The 21,628-nt window shown below is 33.6% G+C and overlaps 2 protein-coding genes and 1 pseudogene across 2 annotated transcripts; all 3 read right to left on the minus strand.

Annotated features, from left to right (window-relative positions):
- Window positions 1-5,172: 5,172 nt before the first annotated feature.
- LOC126656897 (uncharacterized) lies at window positions 5,173-6,878 on the minus strand. The gene is made up of 3 exons (XM_050351521.1): window positions 6,693-6,878; window positions 5,584-5,766; window positions 5,173-5,511 (listed from the first exon to the last, which is right to left on the minus strand). The coding sequence occupies exons 1-3, from the start codon at window positions 6,876-6,878 to the stop codon at window positions 5,173-5,175; spliced, it is 708 nt and encodes a 235-aa protein (XP_050207478.1).
- A 1,772-nt stretch (window positions 6,879-8,650) lies between these two features.
- Window positions 8,651-12,358, minus strand: LOC130014824 (uncharacterized). Its single transcript, XM_056103769.1, has 9 exons — window positions 12,269-12,358; window positions 12,049-12,158; window positions 10,826-11,816; window positions 10,556-10,775; window positions 9,821-10,254; window positions 9,688-9,775; window positions 9,308-9,621; window positions 9,041-9,202; window positions 8,651-8,935 (listed from the first exon to the last, which is right to left on the minus strand). Exons 1-9 carry the CDS (start codon window positions 12,356-12,358, stop codon window positions 8,651-8,653), a joined length of 2,694 nt encoding a protein of 897 aa, XP_055959744.1.
- Window positions 12,359-12,548: 190 nt separating this feature from the next.
- LOC126656898 (protein GAMETE EXPRESSED 2-like) lies at window positions 12,549-20,989 on the minus strand (annotated as a pseudogene).
- Between the last annotated feature and the right edge of the window lie 639 nt (window positions 20,990-21,628).

Consider the following 21,628-nt stretch of genomic DNA (forward strand, 5'->3'; position numbering starts at 1 on the left):
TTTTTATGGAATTAACCCTTTTTTTACTACAACTTCATATAAAAAATTATAATATACATAGATATATAATAGAAATTTGAGTTGGTTAAGATGAAGTTTCGCGTGGGGAACTACAGGGTTAAGAAGGATTGGGTGGGAGCAATGTGAAGGATAGGTGACCTATAGGGAAGTTGGAAAATTTGCGAAAATTATGGGTGGGTGACAGTGTGTGGCGTATAATAGATGGGTGGGTGACGGTGGGCGACCAATTAAATAATAATTCATTTTACGATTTTAATTAAAAAATTAAATAATTTTTTTACTTTTTTTATTTTAAAAATTAGCGACAGATTTAATTCGTCGCTCAATCCGTTGCTAATTTTTAAAAATTCGTCGCAATTTTTTTTATTCTGTTGCTGTAAAGTCTTGCGACCAGAAATTTAGCGAAAGACAAATCTGACACTAAACTTGTTTAGCGACGGAATTTAGCCATTTAGCGATGGAAAAATTCGTCGCTAAATGGCTGTTTTCTAGTAGTGTCTGGTGCCAGCGACGACACCACAAAGATGTGAAACTGAGTCCGAACCGATTTCGAGATTCTTCCAAAAAAAACATGCAAAACAGGCAGAAACACACAATTAGTGGTTTGGAATACAAAAATAATTGAAAGAAACGTGTAAAAATAATTAAAAAGTCCCTAAATGTGAATCTAGAGAAAAAAACCATGGCAGTCATGGCAGTTTATACAGTTATGGCACCTTCATGGAAAGAACGATAAAAATGAATAAATAAACCGAATCGAAACAACATGCATGAATAACAGTAGATATGATATAGAGACTGATTATGGGTCCTCAAAAGCACCTTTATGAGTTATGGGGTCGTTTTCTAGCCATTCAGATGTAAGATCCAGCTCTAGAAAGAAGTGCATAAATGTTCTTGATTGAATGAAGCGTATAAGCTTGATTTGGTAGATTAAAATCAACCGGAGTTTGATGTTTTGGAAGTCATGAGCATGCACTCAGCTAATCAATATCAGGCGTCATCCCATGTGGAGCAAGGACATAAGCTAGACTTCGAACAGAGGAATGAGCACAGCTTTTCAAGTAACATGGCAGTTTTTGATTATATTACGTCATTCGGACCTTTGCCGCCTTCTTCTTGTTGTTGTTATAGTGGAGTTGAGCAGCAAGAAACAGAGGTTGCTGATAATAATATCTTGCTTGATAATGATTTTTTCAGCATTGAAGATCTACTAGATTAACCTCTTATGATTAGTTATAGTTAATATGAACATTTGTTAGTTTATTTGACTTAGTGGAACAACCTTAACTTAGTTTTTTTTAATCAGAGTATATGTGTAACCAACAATGAAGTAAAGTACAAACTTATAGCATTTCAGAGACTTACTTGCTTCTGTTTCTATTCACTTTCTTGCCTCGTCTTTTTTTCCTGTCGATTCATTAGTTTTGTTGTTGTAAAATTTTAAATCTTTTTGGCTAATTATGATAAGCCTTCTTCTTATTCTCTATTTTGAAGCAAAATTGCTTTTATTTTAGTTCATTAACTCATTGCATATAATCAGAATCACTAAAGAGTTCGATTCATTGATTCATAGCATGTAATCAGAATTAATTTGCAGCTACAGTTAGGGGTGTAAACGACCCGAGCCTAACCGAGCTTTGGAGTTTACATGTTCGGCTCGTTTAGCGAACAAGGTGTTCATGTTTGGTTCATGTTCGGTTCGTTTAAATTTTATAGTGTTCATGTTCGGTTCGTGTTCAGCTCGTGTTCGTTTGTTTAGCCGCTAAACAGAAAAATTCGCGAACGAGCTCACGAACGAACTCGATAAGTACTAAACGAGCTCGTTCCCGAACAAGATTGCGAACGAACTCGATAAGTTTTAAACGAACTCGTTCGTGAGCCCGCTCGTTTAGCGGATAAACGAACAAACACGAACTTTTAAACGAACAAACACGAATATGAGTTGAATAAATTAAAAATAATCTAATCTAACTCATTCACGAATATGAGCTGAATAAATTAGAAACATAATTATACAAATTAATCTAAATATGAATTAGTTTGTGAACACCTAATCGAGTTTCTAAACGAGCTTGTTCGTGAACTAGATACGAGCTCGTTCACGAACTTGTTTACAAACTCTTAATCGAGCTCGTTCACGAGCTTGTTCATGAACTCTTATTCGAGCTGTTTGCGAACATAAACGAGCCGAACATCACTATGTTCATGTTCGGTTCATTTATCTAAACAAAAATAAAATCAAGTTCGAGCTCAGTTCGTTTAGAATACGAACGAACATGAACAGAGCTCTTATTGAGCCGAACACCGAGCTGCTCGCGAATGACTCGGTTCATTTACACCCCTAGCTACAGTACGAAATATGTGTTCTTTGTTTTTGTAGAAAACAACCAAAAACCACATTTAATAAAAAATAAACAAGAAAGAATAACAAAAAGAAGCCAACCCTGTTACAGACACTCAGGGGGCACAAATAACTTGGCACAAAGGAACATAATTGCTCTGTTACTAAAGCCTCAGAGAAATCTCTAACAACCAGGACAACAACTACAAACACCCTATTACAAAAGCCTCAGGGGAACAAACAAAAGCATAAACAAACTAAGCAAAAACAAGCAAGGACCTGTTACAAAAGCCTCAGACCCGAGCAAGCAAACACAGCAGACAAACTAAAGCAAAGCAGACAAAGACATACCCTGTTAAAAAAGCCTCAGGGTCAGGTAGAAAGCAATACAGAAAACTCATGTTACAAAAGCCTCAAGAGTTTCTGAAAATTAACTAATTAGGAAGCCTTTGAAGTTTGCAGACTGCATTTTAAATAGTAGAATTATCACTGACATAACTGATTTTGGCTAGCACCAATGCTTTAACACTTCTCAAAATGTTGTTAATCTCAGGGTCTTCATTAGCAAAAATCTTCTTGTTTCTTGATCTCCAAATATAATATACAGTTGCTGATAGAATAAGTCTTCTAAGAGAGGCAGCAATATTTTTTCCTGAAGCTCTCTCACAAAACCAGCTGATAAGTCGTCTCCGAGTGCAAATGTTGCCTGGACAACCACAAATGGGCAACAATTTATCCCTAACTCTTTTGACAAACCTGCATTCATATAAGCAGTGGTCTATAGTTTCAGTATCATCATGAAAGAACACACAGTTCTCATCAGGCACAATCCCCCATTTGAATAATCTTCTCTTAGTATCCATCCTTCTGTTCATTGCAAGCCAAAGAAGGAAGATAAATCTTGGAACATTCTTTCTGTTCCAAATAATCTTGTACCAGCAAACATTAGTAGCAACACTCCTTATTTCATTCCAGGTTTTGGCTATTGAGAATTTATTCTCATCAGCTACTTTCAAGATAATCATATCATAATTGTCCCTGAGCTGAAAGTTTTTCCCGATGTATTCCCAAGCTTCAAGAGTTTGAGTGTCTTGGGAAGTCCCATCTGTTATGCCTCCAAACATCAGCCACCATAAAGGTCTTATGAATATTAGAGTCCTTAATCTTCACTCTAGGAAACTTTTCAGTCAAAGAGCACCCATGAATCCAGGGGTCATTCCAGAAGTCAGTTTTAGTACCATCCCCAACTCTGTACTCAACAACCTATTTAATTTCCCCTATGATACTGAGAAGCCCTCTCCAGATCCAATTAGAATCATTATTAGGCTTAACTCCCTAGAAATTCCCCCTTTTAATCTTGTTACGAGCAATCCATTTACCTCAAAGAGAGCTAGAATCATTAGTAATATGCCAAATGTTCTTACAAATGGCAGCTTTGTTCCAGGAACCTATATCTTTGATACCAAGCCCCCCCCTCTCTTTCTTAGTTCTGGTGACATTTTTCCAGGCTACTAGAGCAGTGTATTTCCCTTCACTCTTTCCATTCCATAAAAATCTGGCACAAACACTTTGGATCTCTCTATTAACACTTTTAGAAAGCAGCATAATAGAAGCCCAAAATACATGCATACTCATTAAAACAGATTGAATCAGCTGAGCTCTACCAACATAAGAAAGAAATTTACTAGACCAAGAGTTAATTCTGCCAGTGATCTTATTAATAATGCCCCTGCATTCATTTTTAGAAAGCCTGGAAGTAATGAGAGGGATACCTACATATTTGAGAGGTAAGACACCCTCAATGAACTCTAAAGACTGAATAATGCTACTCTTAAGATTAATGTCAACATTGCTACAAAAAAACTTGACTTTTAGTTAACACTTAATCCTGAAGTGGATTTGAAGGAGTTCAGGGTATTTGAAAAGAAAATAATGGAATTCAAGTCCCCATGAAAGAACAAAAGGAGATCATCTGCAAACATTAAATGATTTAATTTCATTTTGTGACAATTTTTATGATATTTGAAGTCATTGTTGTCATTTATAAGCATTCTGGAAAGATATTCCATGCACATGACAAAGGGAAGAGGTGACATGGGGTCACCTTTTGTCTAAGACCTTTACTAGAATGAAAAATCTCCCTTGCAATACTATTCCAACTAATATACAAGTTTGCAGTTTTAAATACAATTCATAACCAGTCTAATAAAAATCTCATGGAAGCCAATGCTAATGAGGATTTCTTCTATAAAGTCCATGATATGGAGTCATAGGCTTTTCTAAGATCAATTTTGAGGAGGCACCTAGGACTACCCTTATCACTATGATAGTTCCTAGCTAAGTCATGGGCAAGCATGATATTGTGAGCAATAGACCCTTTAGGAATGAAAGCTGACTGATTATCTGAGATCAGATCACATAGGATAGGACTAAGCCTAGATGAAATCAATTTGATTATGATCTTATACAAAACATTACAGCATGCAATGGGTCTCAACGCAACTAAAGTCTCAGCATTAGAGCTTTTAGGGATAACACCAATAGAAGTAGAGTTTATAGTTTTTAGAACTTTACCATTCTGGAAAACCTCATGCATGGCTTTGACAATATCCTTTTTAATGACTTCCCAGAAATGCTTGAAGAAATGGCTACTAAAAGCTATCAGGGCCAGCAGCTTTGTCACTCCCAATAGAAAAAACAACCATTTTAACTTCCTCTTCAGTCACAGGCTTGATTAAATCAGAAATAATATCAGTACTGAGACAAGCACCTTTCCTGAATTCTCCCATGTTGATGTGAGCTCTGATTTAATTATTATCTTTAAAGGGATGTTTGTAGAATCTGGTCATTTCTTTGTGAATCTCATCCTGATCAGTAATACTCTCTCCTATCTCAAGCTTTAAGATAGAAACATTATTTTTAATTCTTTTCTGCTTAATTGAATTGTGGAAAAAATTGGTGTTGGAATCACCAAGAGTAAGCCATTGAATCCTGGACTTCTGTTTGAGAAAACTTTCCTCACACAAAAGCAAATATCTTAGGTGGTAATTCATGGCTCTTTCCTCAGCAAGTAAATGACAATTGAAAGGATTCAATTGTACATCTTTTTGGATTTGATCAAGCATATCTCTTTGAACTTTCACTCTCTATGAAATATCAGAAAAACATTGATTGTTGAAGTTGTTGAGTTTGATATTTATAGCTTTTAACTTCTGGACAATTTGAAACATTATAAACCCAGGATAATCCTTTCTCCACTCCTCAATAATTTCATCATAATTGGGATGCTTTGTCCATAAATTGATGTATCTGAAGCTTCTCCTCTTCTCTTTCCTATTATCATTATGATTATAAGTGATAATTGGACTATGATCAGAGAGACCACTAGTCTTAGCTTCAAACTAGGCATTCTGAAAAATATCATTCCAATCACCATTTACAAACACCCTGTCTAGTCTACTCCAAATCATTTTATGCTTGTATGAAGAAATATGTGTTTCATACAAATAATTTTCAATTTTATTTCCAGAATGAGCAAACACCATCTAGTTTATGATATATAATTCTAGTCCATATTACTCAACAATCAGAATGATCACAGATATAAAGGGTCAAATTTCATCTTAAATTTGGATTTTGCATCTTGATCAAATATAAGCAATATGGCACATTTTTGTGAAAACATGATGTTATTTGGTACACATAATAGTTGAACTACTGTATGTTGTCAATTGATATTTAAATTTCTTATTGGCTGAATACATAGTTTGACCCCTGAACTTGTACCCTTTTACCCATCTAACCTCCAAACTTAATATCTCACCTATCGAACCCCTGAACTTGTTAAATAATCCGATTTGACCCCCGAACTTGATAAATACGTAAACATTTAACCCCTCCGTACACAATTTCTTCTAGAACGTTTCAAGTGACAGGTGGACACGAAGGGTTCAATACTTACATATTTATCAAGTTCAGGGGTTAAATCGGATTATTTAACAACTTTAGAGGTTCGATAGGTGAGACGTTAAATTTAGGGGTTAGATGGGTAAAAGGGTACAAGTACAGGGGTCAAACTATGTATTAAGCCTTTCTTATTCATGTCATTCTTACGTTTGATTACACATTTCATCTCTCCCTTTAATAGTGTAGGCCGTGAATTTGGAACTTGTAAAATTTATCAAGGCAAAATAGACAAGGAAATGCATTCTATTAAGTATGAAACTGCGGATAGTGAATATTGTTTAAATAAAAAAGGTTATTAATGGAGGAACTAAGTGCATGAATTTTGTAATATACGAACAATCAATCGCTGCTAATTTATTGCCTCCCAATGCTCGCCACATAGCATCTCATTAGCCTGAACTTGCAGCTCTTTGAATCGGTCTTCTGATAAATCCACAGCAGAAGATTTTCTAGATGAGTCGGCATTTGTTGTTGCGACCTTCAGAAAATTCTCTTCTAAACTCTCGATTGTGGCTTCAGTTTCTATGTCCTGCTCTTTGAATATCATTTTAGGTGATGCTTTCTCTTGTTCGTTGCTATCTTCTCTATGGAATATTGCTCAATAGCAACTGCACTTCTTCTTCGGGTGACTTATATATGTGACATTGCATTTCTCCAGTTTCAGTTACATTTGCAGTTGTTATAGCTACATTCTCCTATTGAAACCTGAAATGCCAAGTTTGAGAATTTTTCTTGTTGACTTGCCTTAGCTTTGACTGCATTAATCTGAGGGGAAGTTGCATTTCTCATAAGCAACCCGCGTTTCCTTTTCTTTGTCATAACAACAATCTCTATCCTTTATAGCTTTCTCCTTGATCACTTTTTCTGAGTCTGTCCTTAGTTCAACGGAGAGACCAACATCTTTTCTACAACTTTATTTTTCTTGAAACCCTGAAATTGCTATTTTGGTAGCTTTAATGGAGCGTGTTGCTTTCAAAGATTTGGTGGATATAGAGCTGGATTGTATTACTTGAATAAGAATAAGATGTTAATCAATTTCATATTAAAGTAGAAGAGTAGGTGCAGCCAGTTCCTGCTATTTTCTTGCCTCCCAACTGCACTTTTTTTTCTCCTAAGAAGGAGGTAACTTACCAAGGGCCATGCTTATTGGTGTAGAAATTAGATTAGAGCTTGAAAGTAAACAGAGAAGATTTTTCTTAAAGCTGGAGTTATCTAGAGTATTCTCACAGCTTCTATATTTCTTATATTCAAAATATAATAACTTGTTTCTTACAAGGGAATATTACATTTTGGCTCTAATCTTAAATTCAAAATTTTGACATAAGCCATCATTACACAAAGTATTAGTTTCCCTCCAAACACTATTATATTAGGAAGTAACTAAACATAAACTAAGTTTCCAACAACAATCTCATTAGTTCTAACACTCCTCCTTGAGATTGATGTTGGACAATCCAAGTTGATTCCTCAAAATATCGATTTTGGGCCTTGATAAGGACTTGGTTAACAGATCAGCAAGTTGTAACTCTGAAGAACAGTGCTTAACCTTGATCTGCAAATTCTTTTCAGCATCTCTGATAGAATGGAACTTCACATTGATATACTTGGTTCTTTCATGATGTACTGGGTTTTATGCTATGGAAATTGCAGATTTATTGTCGCAGAAAATTGTAGTTACCTTCTTCAACTCAACACCAAGATCTGCTAACAATTTCCTTAGCCATATAGATTGATTTGATGTCTCTGCAATCAAAACATATTCCGCTTAGATGTTGATTGAGCTACAACCTCTTGCTTCTTCAAATTCCAACATATTGCACTTGTACCAAGTGTAAAAATATAGCCTGAAGTGCTCTTCATATCATCAACACTTCTTGCCCAATCACCATCGGCGTATCCTTCCAGCTCAATTTCTTTAGAACTTGAATACCAAATTCCGTCACTTGAAGTGCCCTTAAGAAATTTCAGCACTCTCTTAGCAACTCCTAGATGAATATTGCTAGGTGAACTCATGAACCTTGAAAGGAGACTAGCTGGATACATCAAGTCTGGTCTTGTTGTTGTTAGATAAAGCAAACTCCCAACTATACTTCTGTAAATAGTTGGATCTTCAAGCTTTTCTCCATCACTCTTCGACAGCTTCTCATTTTGAGCTAGAGGAGCTGCAACTTCCTTACAAGCTTCAAGCTTAAATTTCTTCAAAACATCAAGTGCATACTTCCTTTGTGGGATAAATATCCCAGATGAGCATTGATAAATTTCTATACCAAGAAAGTAATTCATTAAACCCAAATCTGACATCTCAAAGACATTCTTCATCTACTTCTTAAAATCAGCCACAGCCTTTTTGTCATTGCCGGTAACAAGGAGGTCGTCGACATATAAAGACAATAACAACTTTAAATCATTATCTTCATGCTTTAAGTATAAGGTAAGCTCATTTTCGCTCCTCCTAAATCCTTGTTGGATTAGGTGCGCATCTATTTTCTGATACCAGGCCCTTGGAGCCTGCTTAAGGCCATACAATGCTTTTTTGAGCCTATATACTTTGTCCTCCATATAATGTACCTGAAAACCTTTAGGCTGACATACATAAATTTCCTCCTAAATTTCACCATTCAAGAATTCAGACTTTACATATAAATGGAACACTTTCCAACTCTTTTGGGTAGCAATTGACAATATTAACTTGATTGTATCATATCTTGCCACGGGAGCAAATGTGTCTCCGTAATCAATACCAGCAACTTGAGAATACCCTTTCACAACCAATCTAGCCTTGTTCTTGTGTATTGAGCCATCCAGATTAAATTTGGTCCGATAAACCCACTTAACACCAATAGCATGCTTATTTTGGGCCAAATCAACAAGCTGTCAGGTTTGGTTTTTCTCAATCATCTCAATTTCATCTTTCATTGCTGCAATCCAGTCTGGATTCTTAGAAGCTTCAGCAAAATTGCTTGGTTCGGCAAAGACAAAGTTGCATCTTTTATACACTTCCACTAAAGGTCTGCTTCTTATGACTGCAGAATCGGTAGTGCTTTGCACGTCAAATAATTCATCCTCATCTTCATCTTGAGGGCTGGCATCTGAAATGGATAAGGAAGGAAACTCATGTTTTTTAATTTCATGTGTCTCCCAATTCCAAAATGAGTTCTCATCAAAGTTGACATCCCTACCGAACTCAACTTTTTTGCTTTTAAGATCATATATTTTGTACCCTTTTGACTCATTTGAATAACCAATAAATATTCCCTTTGCTGCTCTCTCATCTAACTTTGTTCTTTTAACTGAAGGAATATGGAATTAGCAAATTGAGCCAAAAACTCTAAGATGATTAACCGAAGGCTTGAGACCTGTCCAAACTTCATAAGGACTTCTATCCTCAACTGCCCTTGTAGCTATTCTGTTCAGCAAATAAACTGAAGTAGCTACAGCTTCGGCCTAAAACAATCTTGGCATTTTCTTCTCAAATAACATACACCTTGCCATATTTGTCACTGTTTTGTTCTTTCTTTCCGAAACCCCATTTTGTTGAGGAGAATAAGGAACTGTAAGCTGATGCAATACTCCTTCTTGTTGACAAAAGGACTTGAATTCCAAGGACGTGTATTCTCCCCCGTTGTCAGTTCTTAACACCTTCAACACACAACCACTTTGAGTTTCCACAAGCTTCTTAAAATTCTTAAATATTGAAAATACTGATGACTTGGTTTTCATGAAATAAACCCATGTCATTCTTGTGAAGTCATCAATGAAAAGAGGAAAATATGTACTGCCACCAATAAAGGGTGTCTGCATTGGGCCACAAATATCCGAGTGGACCAACTCAAGCTTTTGAGTAGCTCTAATGACTCCACCTTGTTGAAAACATGTTCTATGGGATTTCCCAAGTTTACAACCTTCACATTCAGTCCCATATGCTGTAATTTAAGGCAGATGTGAAACTAACTCTTTTTCATGCATTTGCTTCAAAGTTCTGAAATTATAATGACCCAACCGTCTATGTCATTTCATGCTATCATCTGCTTTTGCACTAAATGCGCATGAACTAATAGCATCGAGTTTCAAATAAAAGCCATTATCATGCATTTTCACTTTTCCAACTTAAGAAGTATGAATTTTTAAAATAAACACAATAGCCGTTTTTAATCATTTGAGGCACACTTAATAGGTTTTGATCAAGTTGTGGAATGTAAAGAACATCTGAAATAATCTTGGTACCTTGCTTAGTGTTGATTGAAATTGAGCCTCTTCCTTTTGCCTGTACAATTGAGCCATTTCCTAACTTCGCCCTTGTCTTGATAGACTGATCAAGGCTAGTGAAAATTGTTGCATCTGCTGTCATGTGACTTGTACATCCAATATCAATGAGCCTAGTAAAATTCTGAGATGCCTTCATTACTTGAGAAACCACAAATAAATGCTCCCCTTGCTGCTGCTCCTACTCAATAATATTGGCATGCTGTTGAAATTGTTGTTGAGGTTGCTGACCCTTTTTGGCTCTGCAAAACTTCTCTGTGTGACCAAATTTCTTACAAAAATTGCATTTGAAATTTGGCTTTTCTTTGTCCTTGAACCAACAGCATGGTTCTTTCTTTTGCAATGTGAGCAAGGAGGAAACTTCCCTTGATATGTTAAACTTGAGTCATCTGGATCTTTGTTCTTGTTGCCTTTCCCTTTTCTTTTCTTGATGTACTGCTTCTTTCCTTTGTCAAAAACATAAAATTCACCTTCTGTACATTCTTTAGATCTAAGAGAGGATCTTTGTTCTTGAGCTTGTAGCTTGCTCGTAAGCTCCGCAATAGTCATCTTTTCCAGATCACAAGACTCCTCAATAGCAGAAATTTTGGCCATAAATTTTTGTGGAACACTAATCATAATCTTCTCTACAGCCTTCTGATTAGATAAAGTCTCACCATAAAGTCTAATTTGGTTGACTAAATCCATGATTCTTGCCAAATAATCCTTAATATGCTCATCATATTTCATCTTGAGGAGTTCAAACTCTCTCTTAAGAGTCAAAAGCTTGATCCCCTTGACTCGATCTGTGCCTTCATATGTTTCTTTAAGCTTGTCCCAGACAACTTTTGGTGATTCTAAATCCATGATTCCAGTGAAAACATGATCTGCTAAACCCGAGTGCATACAAGTCAAAGCTTTATCTTTCTTGAGCAACTCATCTTCATGAGCTCTAATTTGAGCAATGGTTGGATTTCCTCTAACAGATGGGGGTTCTTCATCTGTCTTAACCACTCTCCAAAGCCCTTGTGATTTGAGATAAGTTTTCATTTTTACAGAACATAGATGATAGTGAACTCTCGTAAAGATTGGAACTTCAAGAGTTGATGAACTTGTAGAGGCCATCTTTGCCCACAACTCTCTCAATCTCTCAAACCCTAAGTGTTTCTCTCGCTCACGTGTTTTACTCTCAAAGAAACTCTTTCTAAAACTTACAACCAGTAGGAAATAAGCTCTAATACCACTGTAGAAATTAGAGTAGAGCTTGAAAGTAAACAGAGAAGATTCTTCTTAAAGCTGGAGTTCTCTAGAGTATTCTCACAGCTTCTATATTTTTTATATTCAAAATATAATAACTTGTTTCTTACAAGGGAAGATTACATTTTGGCTCTAATCTTAAATTCAAACTTCTGAGATAAGCCATCATTACACAAAATATTAGTTTCCTTCCAAACACTATTACATTAGAAAGTAACTAAACATAAACTAAGTTTTCAACAACAATCTCATTAGTTCTAACAATTGGAACTCTGAATTCATTGACAGAAAGATCCCTTGCCTGCTTTCCTACTTCTCGGAAAGTTTTCTGGAATCAGGTTTCAGATATTCAAATTCTTAGTGTTCAACTAGGACTTTTGTCTCCCATCTTTGATATTTATCATGTTCTGGTTCATATATCCTAATTAAGAGAATCACCCTGGTAAGTCTTAGCTTGTTCATCTGGAAATTACTGAAACAACTACAAAGCATGAACTCATCTGATTCATACAAATAATGAGAAAACATTATTTAGGATTAGGACTGACTTAGTTGAACAAGTTTAACTTGTTTTTTTTTAATCATAGTATATGTGTAACCAAACAATGAAGTAAAGTACAAATTTATAGCATATATGACCAATGAATGAAGTAAAGTACAAACTTATTGAACATTTCATTGAATTTCATTTATTTTTTCAATTTAAGAAATAGCTTCATATTTTGGTGAACTTCATGCCACATTCAGCCACCCATGTTTATTTAGACCACCCCGAAACGGATACTTAACAGGCGCCAAATGTTAATCTTAAGCAGATTGTACATCGACATATACGACAAAACTAAACCAATGAACATCATCTACAAAATGCTACTCAATATAGTGATTCCAATAGTCATGTTCATCGTTACATCTATGCAAAACCTCCCTTTTTGAATCTGTCTTCTGGTATGTCCACTGAGAAATCTGTATCTCTAATATATCAGACAAATCGTTAATCTGTCATTTGTGACAGATTAACTATTAAGAATGCAGCAAAGATCCATTTCAGCAATTGATAAAGCAAATTTCTAAACATAAGCGGAAGAGAAGCTACAGAAAATGGCATATCGGGAAAATCTCATATGCCGAAGAAACAAGATTAGTAAAGTGCAACTTACTTTGAGCTGTCAATGAACTCATTGGGGTCTCCATATATATAAGATTTATAGTAGCCTCAGACTACAATGGTATTGAAACCTTTTCGCTACAATCTAAATAACAACCATAATGACCCAAATCATTTGCTTTCACTGTTAAAACACCCCCATTTTCTTCGCCCTGTGCTCCAAAAACAAACATAATAGAATAAAAATCAATTATATATAAAAATTGCTTGCTTAATGTAATTCATATTTTCTTCTAAGACTTTCTAGTAGATGAGCTCACTCACATGATATGATAGTTGTTGCATTACAAGATTGCAATCATTAATGGTTCCACGGAATCTAATGCCACTAGCTTTCATCGTAAAATGTTTAGCTATAGAAACATACGCCTGAAGTGATTACCATTGGTAGCTATTCATTAGCTTTAGTTCAGTTATATTTATGAGCTCAGCTGATAGACTGGTTACTAAAAATCCATCATCAACTTCCACAGAAAATGTGACTATAAAATGAGACTCTTCACCTGAAATAGGGCCAGAAGTACACAATAAACACCCGAAGAAATTTCATGCTGATAAAAGTAAATGGCAATAAATCTTACCATGAAAGTTGAAAATATCTGGATCTCCAACGCAAAACTCAAACTTATCTTTAGAATTGTCAAAGATCATGCTTTATCTCCGTCTCCATTCAAAATGATAAATTTAGGGACATTAATAAATGGAGGGTCATTGATAGGTAAACTGAAGAAATAATTTTAGAAAAATGATAAGTAGATAGTACCCTATATATTGAATCGACTGAATGGCTAGGCTAATTACTTCTACAGAACCCAGTAAGATTAAACTCTTTGCATAACCATCCTCTTTTAGACAGAAAATCTTCCCAAATTGAGTGCCAAAACTGAACCAGCTTAGGAGACAAGAACAGGGTCCCTGAATCTGCTCTGAAGTGACTGCAATTTTCTCAATTGGTTCAGAATATTTTACCTTAAACCCTGACAAACCACTGCAATGAGCAACAATCATGATAAAAGAAGAGCATGTGGCGTCCAAAAGCATTGAGCATATACATGAAACTGCATAACAGTAATGTGCCCATTCCTGGGACTAATCATGTCCTCGGTTGCTTGCAATAAACTTGGAAATAAAATGAACTGGGTGGAATATTGAGGATTGAAATGTTCACAATAGCAGAAGCAAGATTGATGCTCACATTGTTAGATAATGCAAACAATTATACGAGTCACGTATTATGCCAAATATAATTACAGTAGATAAATCCCCAGGAAACATTGGAGGGTTACGAGCGGACCACTTAAGTAACAACCTCCTTAGACAGAATTTTAACTATATGTAATTAACCGCATAATATGACTTGCTATATTTTGCATTAACAAGACATCATTAACGTAAACCCTAAGGATCTTTAAAACTAAATAATTTCATAATACTGTAAATAAATATTGATAGAGAAATCACTTGAATTTCCAAGAGAAATTCTGCTTGAAGCCATTAACGAGAAATTGATTTCTCTCTCTTAACCCTTTAATTTATTAATCACACTCTTTAGATGGAGTTAGAGATGTGTTTTTGTATGGTAGAGAGAGGACCAATTTCCATTCCAATTATAGACATTTTAATTCAATCTGGTACGTCCATCACATAACCAAATCAACGGATGAGATTAATCCATATAATATTAATTTTTATTAATTTAATTGGACCATAATTATATGTCAAGATGTGGGTTAATTATATGACACCTATATACATTATGTGTCAAATATACATTGTATATTTGACACCTTGATCATAATGTGTCAATAATACATTATATACTTGACACTTAATCAATGATGTGTCAAGTTATATAATGATGTTTTAACACCTTAATTAATATGTATATTTGTGTTAACCTCAGCACACTAACACTTAATTATTTTCTAACATTCTCCCACTTGATCCGATTAAAATTAATAATATCATATTCATAATGATTAATCTCTTTATGATTTCATCATAATATATAATATGAAAATCGTTTAGTGTGAGTTATGGCGGTTATGTCCTATTTAGTCGAACACTTCCTTCCATATACTACAACACTTATAATTTGTCATATCATATCGATGCGTAAATACATTCAAAATGTCATAATGGTCCACGATAATGTCAATTAATGACTTTCCTATTTATCGTTTAAATCATAAGTGCATACTAACATAAGAAACAGGAAATCGTAAATGTATATCAGAAACACATAATAGAGCTCAGAGTGTTATGACATAATCAATCATCATCATCATTATTATTACAACCAAAATTTATCCTTAGGATATATGAATCTTCTCTATAACAACAAAATACCTTAATTCCATATGATTGGTACCTTTCATATATTTGTCATTTTTAGAGAAGAACATTATTGTGGAATAAATAATTTTCAGCGGCTTGGTAAATGGCGTCGACAACCCCAAGTCCTGAAATAAAGTTCCACATCCATAATGCATGATTTGTAACTTCAAAACATGCTATAAATTTTGGTTTCATAATGGATGAAGCAACGATAGTTTGTTTTACAATTTTCCACGATACTGAAGTTTCTGTTAATAGAAACACATAACCAAATGTGGACTTTCTACTATCAATGCATCCAGCAAAATATGAATCTTAATATCCAATCAGCTTTAGTTTATTGGATCTCTAATATGTGAGCATGTAATTCTTTACTTTTAGACAATATACCCAAATCATTATCAATAAGCATAATATTATTAACATACAAAATCAAAAATATAAACTTACTCCCACTAATCTTTTGATATATGCATCAATTAAGATCATTTTCTTTAAAATCAAAAGATGTACTAATGGTAATAAACTTAATATACCATTATTATGAAACTTATTTAAGATTATATATCGTTTTTTAATCTTTTTGATTGATTTGATTCATTCCACACACTTTTTGAATTTCACATTCCATGGAAAAACCTTTGGGTTAATCAATGTAAACTTCCTCCTCCAAATGTCCATTTATAAAGATTATTTTCACATTCATGGTGTAACTCCAAGTAATAAGGAGCTACTAGTGGAATAATCTTTCTTTGTGACGGAAGATAATTCTCTTTATAATCAATGCTAATTTTTTAGTATAATCTTTAGCAACAAGTTTGACTTTATATCTTTTATTATTGCCTTTGAGTCGTGCTTTGTCTTAAAAACACATTTATATCCAACTCTTTTATAATTAGGTGGCAATTTTAAAAGATCCCAAACAATATTTTGTTTCATAGATTTCAACCCATCTTTCATAACCTTGATTCATTAATCATATTTAACACTATTAATGGCTTGTGAGTATGAAACCGGATCATCATTAATTTCCACATCTGACTCTTGCAAATATACCACGTAATCATTTGAAATAGCTGATCTCATTTCCCTTTGAGATCTTCTTACTGCTATGTCTTGTGGTTCATTTACATTAATCATATGTGAGTTAGTTGTTTGATGGGATGGTTCTTCATCCGAGAATGTTGTTCAATGTTATTATCATATCTTTTGACATTTAGGAACAACATTCAACAAAGTAATGGATCAAGGAATATTCATATGTAATGAAACATTTACCTTAATTTCCTTTATCTCCATACTTTGTTTTTCATTACTCCCACTAACATCACCATTCTAAAAAAAAATTCATTTTCGGTTTCAATAATTCTCATATTATATTTTAAATAGTAAAATATGTACCCTTTAGATTTCTCTAGATAACCAATAAATCAACCTCTAACAATTCGAGAATTTAACTTTCTTTCATGTGGATTATAAATTCTTACTTCCGCTGGACAACCCCAAACATGCAGGTGCCGCAAACTAGGTTTCCTTTCAGTCCACAATTCAAAAGAAGTATTTTGAACTGCCTTACTAAAAATTCTATTTAATAAATATGTTGCGGTTTTAAGTGCATACATCCACAATAATTTGGGTAAAGAGGAGTTACTCATCATACTCCTAACCATATCCACTTAAAATCTGATTATTGCCTTTCTGCAACACCATTTTGTTGAGGTGTGCCTAACATAGTGTATTATGCACATATGCAATAACTTTCGAGGAATTTTGAAAATGGACCAAGACACTTTCCAGACTCATTTTATTTTCTATAATATTCACCACTTCTTTTATATCTTATATTTTTCACCTTTTTACTAATTGTCTCTCAATCTTTCTTTATGTATGCCTAAAGAGCATTACTGATTAAGATTTTTCATGAAGCAAATAGATTTAACCATAATGTGAAAAATCATCAATAAAAGTGATAAAATATATTTCATCAATAGTCGGAGTGTCAAAAGGTCCACAAATATTAGTGTGTCTGTAATTTTAAGAAGCTGAGTGCTTCTTGTGGCTCTTTTATTGAAATATTTGGTTTTCTTAGCTTTAATGCAACCCACACATATTTCAAGATCAATAAAATTCAAATTTGAATATATGATCCAAACGTTTATGCCACAAATAAGCATTTTTCATTCATTATGCTACTTGTAAGTCCAATACTGCTATTTATAATGAGCAAGGATTCAGCAACAATACAATTTTAGTTTGTATAGATCATTAATAAGAAAATTAGAATTTAATAAATCAAAAATTCTTCAACAAACTAAAATTATTAGATCGAAATTTGCCATTAAAACTACAAACGTCTAATGTAGAAACAAAATTAGGTTTCCACTGATTGAATGTACATAATTGGTCTCGGATAAGTCTAATTAATAGTCATTATTCAAGATTAGACAATGAGTCCCAATTTCTTCAATCGATGCCTTTTATGCAATTTTTTATAAATAGAAAGTCACTAATTGAGTTTGTAGTTTGGATCATAATAAATCCTTACATCATATTAGCCACATAAGTAGTAGCACCAGAATCAAGCCAACGAGTATTATTAAGAACTTCATTTAAGTTTGATTCAAAAATTGGAGAAGCATAATGAAAGATACCTTTCTTTTCGAATCACCCTTTGCGTTTTTAAACAATCTTACTGATAGTGTCCTATTTTATTTCTTACATAAATGACATCTATCAATCTTACGTTCCTTTTCTTCGGCCTGATAAACATTAGTTGGCCTTTTGGTTTTCTTAAAAATTTTGGCTTTGACTTTCATTCTTTTTCAGCTCCTTGACCAACAAGATTGACCATGTGATTCTTTTGAGTTTTTTTTTTAATCTCGATTCCTCTTGAACAAGTCTTCCGGCCAATTCATTAATATCCCACTTATCTTTTCTAGTGTTATAATTAATTTGAAATAGTCCATATTCAGGAGGAAGTGAGTTCAACATAAATTGCACTAAAAAGGAATCTTCCACAGCCAATTCCAAGGACTTTAGTCTTACTGCAATATTAGTCATCTCGATGATATAATCTTGCATGCTCTTTGACCCATCATACTTTATGGTCGTGAGCTTTGTCATTAATGTACCAGCGAGAGACTTATCAGTAGAACGAAAAAGTTCTTCCACTACTATTAGAAAATTATTTCTTATTTTCTATTTATGGAATATTAGACTTTACATTGTTGACAATTATCATTCATAAGAACTTTATAAGAACTTTACGCATGATCGGTTACTGTGTTTTCATGTCTTAATGTATAACTTCTTAACCTTACTACATAAATCAGTAATAGTAGCGGGTTTAACTTCTAATAACGCTAAGTTGAGATCCATGGAATTTAAGTGGAAACAACTTGCTCATGTCATTCAGAGAAATTTGTACTATTAAAACAGTAACAAATAATGCATGTAAATGAATTGCAACAATTGAATTTCTCGTAAAGCTCACAATTAATATAAATTCAGAAAAATTCATTAAGTAGTTCTTCTTTGGGTAGATACTACAATATATTATAAATTCCATACAACTATAAAATAGGTCTCCTTTGGATAGACACTACAACATACTTTAAATACCATATTTATAAACATATATTCAACCAAAGTAATAATATATTTCAATATTGTTCAACAATCATAAAATAATAATTTATCTTCGGATAAATTCTTAAGTTTTATCAATTGCTAAATATTATACATTATTATGGTATTTTCATCATTAAAATACATTATAGTTTAAGTTACTTTCATAACTTTAGACTACACATGTAAAGTTCATTCTAGTTTAAGTTACTACTTTAATAACTCTAAACTATATACGTAAAATTCATTCTATACTTTAAGTTAATTTGTTAACTTTAAACTATATACGTAAAATTCATTCTAGTTTAAGTTACTTTGGTAACTTTAAGCTATATACGTAAATTCATTCTAGTTTAAGTTACTTTGGTAATTTTAAACTATAACAATTAATACATTTATTTATATATATAAAACGCATGTAGGTTTTAATTTCATTATACTCGTCATAAACTAATAATTAAATTAAATTAACTATAATGAACTTTATGTTTTATATGTAAATTCAACCATAAATTCATGAACCTATCAATTATACGTAAATCTATTATGTATAGAAATTATTTAGTTTTTTCAACCATAAGCTTTGATACCACTTGTTAGATAATGCAAACAATTATACGAGTCACGTATTATGCCAAATATAATTACAGTAAAAAAATCCACAGGAAAGATTGGAGGGTTACGAGCGGACCACTTAAGTACCAACCTCCTTAGACAGAATTTTAACTATATGCAATTAACCGCATAATATGACTTGCTATATTTTGCATTAACAAGACATCATTAACGTAAACCCTAAGGATCTTTAAAACTAAATAATTTCATAATACTGTAAATAAATATTGATAGAAAACTTACTTGAATTTTCAAGAGAAATTCCGCTTGAAGCCATTAACGAGAAATTGATTTCTCTCCCTTAACCCTTTAATTTCGTAATCACACTCTTTAGATAGAGTTAGAGATGTGTTTTTGTGTGGTAGAGAGAGGACCAATTTCCATTTTATTTATAGACATTTTAATTCAATCCGGTACGTCCATCACATAACCAAATCAACGGATGAGATTAATCCACATAATATTAATTTTTATTAATTTAATTGGACCATAATTATGTGTCAAGATATGGGTTAATTATATGACACCTATATACATTATGTGTCGAATATACATTGTATATTTGACACCTTGATCATAATGTGTCAATAATACATTATATACTTAACACTTAATCAATGATGTGTCAAGTTATATAATTATGTTTTAACACCTTAATTAATATGTATATTTGTGTTACCCTAAGCACACTAACACTTAATTATTTTCTAACACACATCCGCCATTGTATACAAAAAAGAATCATTGCCAAAATAATCTTGATAGGAAGTATACTGAAACAGATGTCCATATTGTAAAAGTGAACCACGAACTGGCTGGCGAGTAGAAATATGAAACAGTAAGCGGATTTTAAAACCATACATTTCCAACGAATATATTTGCAATATAAGCATAACCTTAGCTGTAAAGTTACTAGTGCTAAAGTAAAGCTCAGGTACTAAAAACTTATAGTTATCATTTTTTCTTCAGCATAGAGAGTAAATGGTGCATGTTTATGTCTGTTTCACATGGAGTCGGTTGTAATGCCATTTTAACAAAGTTGACAGATGAAAACATCATATATTATAAACAAAAACTAGATCGTTCTACATAGAAGAAGTGAGGATATTGTAGATAATAAGATTATTGGATCTTACTTTTGAGAACTTGCAATACTTACCACTGTACACATTGACGCCAAAGGGGCAGGGCGTGAAACGCTTTCCATCAAATGAAACACACATTTCATAGGTGCCAGCATCCTTGGCTAGACACTGGCATGTATATGACCCATTCTTCTTATCCACACACTTCCCGACTGAAAAATCGGACATGTTGACTGAAGCAACCTCCACGTTTAGAAGCGACTGTTGAGATAAGACAGGATTAGAAAATGCATCCATCAGTTGCACCTCTATTTCATTTTCAATCATCTTCGAATGATATTTCACAACCTTTCAAAGTGATACATCGACCTCTCCTATGCAAAGTAAGAAAAACTTTAGTTCGTGATAACAATATAGATGGTATTACCGCAAATCACCTAAGAGACCAATTTTACTAAAGGGCAACACTGATTACCTAGCCTAGATAAGCATAAATACCAAGATGAGTCTCCATATAAGCATACATAGAAATGCTATTTCTATCCCACATTGCTAGTTTACAAAGAAACCAACAAAACATGTGTCTATATAAGCCAAGACAACACATAAATAGGAAGGTAAGCTTTCCACCTCTTTCACATAATACTTTTAATATACTCTTTCAAAGACAAATACTGACTTGCTCGTCAGAGTGAACGTCTGGAGACCCTCTCCGGCGTTCTTCTAACTTGTTTGTTCTTAATCTCATGCGGACCTACGTCACTTGAACTCAAGAATGGAGCTTAAATCTGGTCACTCGAAGTCGTTGATAATTTCACAAGTATCACTGGCGCTGTCTGTGGGAAACACCATCTCTATTCATTATGTCATCCTTGAAGGCAATTGTTGGACGAAGATAGAAGAAGTAGTTTGGCAAAGGCCTTCCAAAAATCAAAAATAGGCCATAGCCGTTCATGCTTTGCTGAG

The sequence above is a fragment of the Mercurialis annua genome, linkage group LG7 (genome assembly GCF_937616625.2).
Source record: "Mercurialis annua linkage group LG7, ddMerAnnu1.2, whole genome shotgun sequence".
Lineage (NCBI taxonomy): Eukaryota > Viridiplantae > Streptophyta > Magnoliopsida > Malpighiales > Euphorbiaceae > Mercurialis > Mercurialis annua.